Here is a 6,570-nt window from a genome sequence, read left to right as displayed (position 1 = left end):
GTGCTGCACTCTTATTGAACATAGGAACAGTTTCTTTCCAGGAATGGCAGATTTAATGAATATTCCCTGATCCAGTTTTGAGATTGAGACCAGAAAATGATTTGTCTACGAAGTATGACTTTGGCTTAGGTCGTCTTTAATAATTTGTTTCAATGTGATTTTTTATTTTAATTCTGAACTATGTTTTTGACCGCAAAATCATTCTGGTTTGTGCAGTTAGTTCAACAGAAGTGTAAATTCTACAGATTCTTCTAGAACCTCGTATTTCTTTTTTTGTTACTTTGTTGCCCACTATTTTGGGAAGGCCTATTTCACACGGCCTTTTTGGCTGCTGCAACAACCTATATAACTCTGTTCTATAGAAAAAGTGGGCTTTGAAGTGTCAAAATAGCATTTCGTTTTTGGATGCTGCCACAAACAAGTGTGATTTGTGAAAGTAGAGCATTTCCTTTGACTTTATGTTAGAATTCATTTGTCAGAATCGGCCATCTTTTTTACCAGCTTGTTTGATGCTATAATTTCCTTTCATATAAACAAAAACTGGGAGCTTCTAATTTTCCTTTCATATATTTGGCGCCTCAAAAAGCTTGGATAGGTTTTGGTTTGAATTTCCTACAATGGTTTTTCATTTTCTAAGGGGTGATTTCGGATTTGAATTTTAAGATCGATCAATATATATATTTTTAATCAATAATGAACATCTCAAATCTTTTTTAATCATGAGAGAATTTCTTCATGTAAAATAATTAAGTTTAACAGTGAAAATAATGATGCATACAAACTATTTAAAATAATCAATTTATTATGCATAAAGGGTCTACCAACGTTCTCATAATCATCACCAAAACCATTTATCATTATTACAGTATTAAATAAAGAGTGCCATGATGCTATATTTGGAAATATTGAATCAGAATAAAATTTAGCTGGAAAGCATTTATGATGCCTGCTATCAAATAAATCACCATAAAAATTGTTTTAATCCCATTTTACCTACATCTTTTGAATGTTGTTGTTACCATAGATATGTCATTATCATCATCGCCTCAACCAAAAATGAGCGGTGTAACAATAATTTAACATGTTATGAGTGGTGTAACGATATATGATGATAAAATTATTTCATTTTTTTTTTCACCAATGAACAGAATATATTATATGGCCTCTGTAGTTGTTAAATGTTTTCTTCCCCCACTGTATAAATTATCATGAATAACTCAATTTTCCTCTCATAATCAAAACACAATATAAACTAATTATTTCCGGAAAAAAATATGTAGTAAACTAACAAGACATGAAGACCGAGGAGGGCGCCATCCCATAATTTACTTTTACCGCGCGGTGAATCGGTGATATCAATTTAAATTCCCGCGACCTGTTTAAATCACACACAATCTCTCTCCTCTCTCAATTTCGAATCACTGTTTTGAATTTCTTAACCCGCCAAGTCAATGGTTCCTCCTTCCCTTTAACGGTCTCTCTCCACCCTCCCCCCCCCTACCCCCTCTCTCTCTCTCTCTCACACACACACACACAGTTTTGATTCAAAAGAAGAACAGATTTATCTGAAACTTGTAGCTGGTTGAAGAATGTCGTACCTGCCTTCTCGTGAATCTGACACTAAAAACTCATATTTCTACAGCCGCAAGGAAAAATCTCTCGGCGTTTTGTGCTCCAAGTAATCTCTTTCTCTCTCTCTCTCTCTATATATATATATATATACATTATACGTATTATATGTGTGAATCTTGAAAATCTTTTTTTTTTTTTTTTTTTTTTTCTCTTCTCAACTTATGAATTTATTGATTTTTGTTCAGTTTCTTGAAGTTGTATAATCGAGATGATGTGGACTCGATTGGATTAGATGAAGCGGCAAGTCGATTAGGTTTTGATCTAATCTGTAATCTCCATACATTTTTGTTATATGTGAAGTTCTCAACACTAATCATGTTTATTGGATCTGTTTGATCCTGCAGGTGTTGAGCGGCGCCGAATCTATGATATTGTTAACATATTAGAAAGTGTTGGAGTAAAGTCCTCAGTATTTTATCATCCACTTATTAGGGTTTTTTTTCCCTCTTATAGCCGAATTTTCATGTTAGGGTTCCTAATTTATTTTTTCAGGTTTTAACAAGGAAAGCAAAAAATCAATATTCTTGGAAGGGTTTTAGTGCAATTCCTCCGGTTTTAGATGAGCTTAAGGTACTCGAACTCTTATTGATTTTCTTCCCTCACAAAATTAAGAAATTTGGTGTCAAGATGTTCATGTTTATTTGGATCCATTTATAGGAAGAGGCATTGACAAAGTCCTCCAATTCGAGTTTCTGCAGTTCTCTACATGTATGTTTGCTAGGATCTTTTCTTGTTGATTTTTTACCCTTTGTTTGCTGAGTGCACTAGGAAAATGAAAGAAATCATTTTCATTTTGGTGCTAAATATGAGACTTCCTGATACCGCTAGGCCACTGACCTTTTGGTAACTTGGCAACATTTAAGATTATATAAATTCATTCTGGTGCTAAAATTTAAGATTATATAATTACCTGCTTATTTTCTTCATTTATATTGGCAACCAAATGGATCTTTTTGAAAGTTGCTTTCCTGGTTCCTCTTTTATTTATTTATTATTTTTTATTTATTTATTTATTTTTTCATATAGTTAATATTGGCTTCATTAACTAGGTTGCAAATGAACATGAACATGGAGGCCTTTCGAACTCTAAAATCGATAGGAAAGACAGACCTTTTGTATCCTCTAAAATTGGTAAAATTCTCTTTCCTTTTTCTGTTTTTCATTTGATTTGTAAAATGGATTACTTACTGTTTAGAAAACTTGTATCTACTCTTAACTACGTGTCACATGTAGAACTTAATTGTGGAGGAAATTAGAGTAAAAGATTCACTATTATTATCTTTTTCAATCATTTGGATAATGTAATTGGCTTCAGGTGTTGTTTGTACAGACAGCAGGAAGGAGAAATCTCTGGGACTTCTTGCACAGAATTTCATCAAACTTTTCCTTGGTTTTGATGTAAGCTATATATGCATTTACACTGTTTTTCTAAAGTCTAGATTGTTTTTTTTATTTGATTTAATCCCTTGATGTTTTCCATTAGGTGGATTTGATCTCCCTTGATAATGCTGCGACAGCATTGCTGGGTGATAACCACGGTCCAACAGCCATGAGAAGTAATTGTTCTTATTATCATCTTTTATGCTATGATCTTTTTAGTGGCAATCTAGCACTTAGCAGAATCAAACTCATTGCTTTGACTAACACCCTTTACCTAAAATAATTCTGCAGCAAGAGTCAGACGCCTATATGACATTGCAAATGTCTTTTCTTCCTTGAATCTCATTGAAAAGGTAAACTCATTGCTTTGGCTAACACCCTTTACATAAAATATTGTATTATCATCTTTTGCTCATTAGATTTCTATTGATTGATTGATTTGCAGACGCATCATCCAGAAAGTGGAAAACCGGCATTCAGGTGGTTGGGGATGAAAGAAACCTTCAAGGATGGATCGGCTACTGATTTGGATTTGCCCAAGTCTAAAAGGAGAGCTTTTGGGACAGAGATAACAAACACGAACTCAAAGAGATCCAAGGCTGATTTTTCACTTGATAAGAATTCAGACCAAAAGCCAAACATGACTATGCCAATGAATATGAAGCTTAACAATTTGGAAAATAAGCTTGAGAGTAACTCATTGGAGCATCATATGAAACACACTTCCAAGGATTTCATATTTGGACCTTTTACCCCTGCAAGTATGCCCAAAGTAGAAAATTCTGAAAACGAAAGTGTCAGGCGGCTTCAAAACTGGGAGAACTTGGCTTCTTATCATCCTCAGTATCACAACCCAGGTAACTTCTGTTAATTCCGTATTAGCAATATTCTCAATGACCTTTCTGGGTTGTACTTAGCATATAATGCAGCGTTGCAAATTGTACCAGCATTTCATGGGGTTGATTAAGTATGAATTTATCAGAACTGCTCCTTTAAGCTTTTGACTTGTTTTGGAAAATCACTTTAAATGGTGAGCAATGCTGGAACATCCTGAGACGAAGTTAATGACTGAAAATGATAACATTTGACCTTGAGCTTAATGCTGTTTTCATAAGAACATCGTGAGCTCTATTTTTTTTGTGGTTCGTCTCTTTCAAATCAGCAATCAGCATGTCTACTACTCCATCCTGTGCCCCTAGGATTTATGAAGTTCCCCAAATATCTCAGCACAGTGTTTTAGATTGTCATTTGGTCATCACTGCCTCTTGTTGTCCATGTTCTCTTCGATCCCACCATTTTAGCATTTTTAGTTGCCCAGAGATGTGGTGTATTCTCAGTAGTAATAAAAAATTTGCACTGAATTGGTGCTTTATATCCTCCTTGGTTATATTTCTTTCTTTTTTGCATTCATTTGTAAGCTTCATTGGTTGATGCCCGTGCTGGAATTTGTTAATGGTTGGCAGTTCTAGATGGCCTTTTTGCTCATTATGTCGAGGCATGGAAGTCATGGTTTGTTGAAGCAGCAGAGAATAAACAACCACAAGTATCCTGAATCATAATCAAGTACACACATTTGACAAAGAAATGCAACACACACCCCCTCATTTTTCAGTTCACGAAGATTTGTGGTTTTGAGTTGGATGTATTTTCTTGATGCAACAACTTAAATGGTCAGTATCCAATGGCTGTGTTGGATACATTTTTCTTGATGCAGCAACTTAAATAGTCAGTGTCTAATGGCTTTGTGTTGGATATATTTTCTTGATGCAGCAACTTAAATAATCAGTATCCGGCTTTCTGTTGGACGCATTTTGCAACAACTTAATCAGTGTCTAATGGCTTTGTGTAGGATGTATTTTCTTGATGCAATGACCTAAATAACCCGTGTTCATTTTTTATTTATTTATTTTTTTAAAAAAAAATTTGACATCAAAGTACTAACTTTTGGTTTCCAAGTCCATGGTTCTGAGATTGATTTCTTAGCTTCGGTTTCTGAACATGCAATTATTACTTCAATTTTAAAGTGATTTTCTATTTACCGTGTTGGATTCATATTTGAGAGAAAAAAAAAGGCTCATATTTGACAGATTTTGCAGCATTTTGTCTTGTTATTAAAATAGAAAGTTTGAAGATCCAAGCTCTTTGGAAAGAGTTTCAACATTTACAGAGAAAGAACTTTTAAGTGTGCATTTCCTAGGAATGAATAAATCTTGTGTTCCAACTGCAGCTGAGGGGATGCAGTACAGTTCTTGCTGTAAAATTTAATGTTGCTCTGTTTGTTTGAGCGTAAAATATTTTTTGAAAAATATATATTTTTGTTTTCTAGTGTTTGGTTGTTGTAAATATTTGTTAAAGAAAAAAAATTAAAACATAGCAAAAATAACTTATTCATCAAATTTCGGCAAGTTATTTTACATGTTCTATCCGATGAACTTGAAATCAATTTTGACTTAGATTTTTATCAAACACCTAAAATTTAAAATAAAAATATATATTTTACTTGAAAAAGAAAACATATTTCAAGAAACAATACAGAACCTGACATTATTTTTTTTTTTTCAACAAAAAAAAGGGAGACACTCCACTTTTTTACACACGTACTCCACTTATCTTTTATTCCTATATAAAATGACAAGAAAGTCTCTAAACTCATTTGCATTATTACTTATTTTATAATACCATAATTATCATTCTTTACTTCATTTAATACCTTAAATTATAATTTATTTTTACCTTCTTAACTTCCTTTAATATATATACTCTATATATTTTCTCCTCTTGTTAGGTCCCCCATCAAATGAGAGAATTTATTCCACAGAGATGACCCCTTTTTTTTTTTTTTTTGGGTAGTTATATTGGATTATATCAAAAGGTTAATTTATTCAATAGATAAAACTCTTTTTTGGGTCCTTCTATTATTATTATTATTATTTTGTGTATATAATAAGTTATTCAATTGAGATAACAATATTTTTTGGATTTTTATTTTTGGGTCATGTGACTCGTGTCAAAGATATAATTTATTGAGCAATGCTCGGTTCCTGCACCATGACGTGGCCTTATGAAAACTTGACACCTGTCCAAAACATAAAAATGGATAATTCTTGATCAAATTTGGATTACAGGTATAATCCATCTGAAACTCATTTTCTCTCTCCTTCAGTCCTTTTTTTTTTTCCAAGAAAGTCTCCTTCAGTCCTTTCATCTTCGCCAGTCACCGTTCCGAATCATCCATTCCACCGGCCGAGTTCGGCCCACCTTGCCGCAAGTCAGCCGCAGTTCATCCACAGCCGAGCTTCTCCTTGCCCGCCGGCGCCGCGTCAAAAACCCATTGCCATTCAATCTCGCCAAGCACCGCTGCAAGCCCACTACCATCTTCATCCTCGCCGGTCTGCCATCGCCACCGCCAGTCAGATTATTCACGGCCGAGCTCTTCACATCCCAGCTGTCCTCAGCCGAGCCGGTCAGATTATAACTTTTTTTTTTAAAGGAAGGGGATATTTTATTTTTCCAACGGTATCTTCTTAGGCGCGTGATTTCCCAAAACTTGAATTGTGA

The 6,570-nt window shown here is 34.1% G+C and overlaps 1 protein-coding gene across 2 annotated transcripts; it reads left to right on the top strand.

Moving 5' to 3' along the window:
* The first annotated feature begins 1,110 nt into the window (after window positions 1-1,110).
* On the top strand, window positions 1,111-4,934 carry LOC132283722 (E2F transcription factor-like E2FF). Of its 2 annotated transcripts, none has more exons than XM_059785731.1 (10): window positions 1,111-1,678; window positions 1,818-1,885; window positions 1,977-2,029; window positions 2,125-2,202; window positions 2,682-2,763; window positions 2,948-3,030; window positions 3,116-3,188; window positions 3,304-3,365; window positions 3,458-3,869; window positions 4,476-4,934. In XM_059785731.1, exons 1-10 carry the CDS (start codon window positions 1,590-1,592, stop codon window positions 4,562-4,564), a joined length of 1,089 nt encoding a protein of 362 aa, XP_059641714.1. In that variant the 5' UTR covers window positions 1,111-1,589; the 3' UTR covers window positions 4,565-4,934. The 2 variants fall into 2 exon arrangements, with proteins under 2 accessions (XP_059641714.1, XP_059641715.1); XM_059785732.1 differs by having other exon boundaries at window positions 1,113-1,678; window positions 2,963-3,030.
* The last annotated feature ends 1,636 nt before the right edge of the window (window positions 4,935-6,570 follow it).

This window comes from Cornus florida, unplaced genomic scaffold (genome assembly GCF_030987335.1).
Source record: "Cornus florida cultivar Cherokee Brave unplaced genomic scaffold, ASM3098733v1 CherokeeBrave_3.0.0_Hap2_Chr11, whole genome shotgun sequence".
In the NCBI taxonomy this organism is placed as follows: Eukaryota; Viridiplantae; Streptophyta; class Magnoliopsida; order Cornales; family Cornaceae; genus Cornus; species Cornus florida.
Note: the sequence above shows the minus strand (reverse complement) of the source record. Positions and strands in the feature narration are given on the sequence as shown.

Excerpts from the sequence above, each read along its gene's own strand:
- LOC132283722 (XM_059785731.1), top strand. The coding sequence starts at position 1,590 with ATGTCGTACCTGCCTTCTCGTGAATCTGACACTAAAAACTCATATTTC. Across the intron at positions 1,886-1,976 it reads TGAAGCGGCAAGTCGATTAG|GTGTTGAGCGGCGCCGAATC; the intron begins GTTTTGATCTAA and ends TTGATCCTGCAG. Across the intron at positions 3,031-3,115 it reads AACTTTTCCTTGGTTTTGAT|GTGGATTTGATCTCCCTTGA; the intron begins GTAAGCTATATA and ends GTTTTCCATTAG.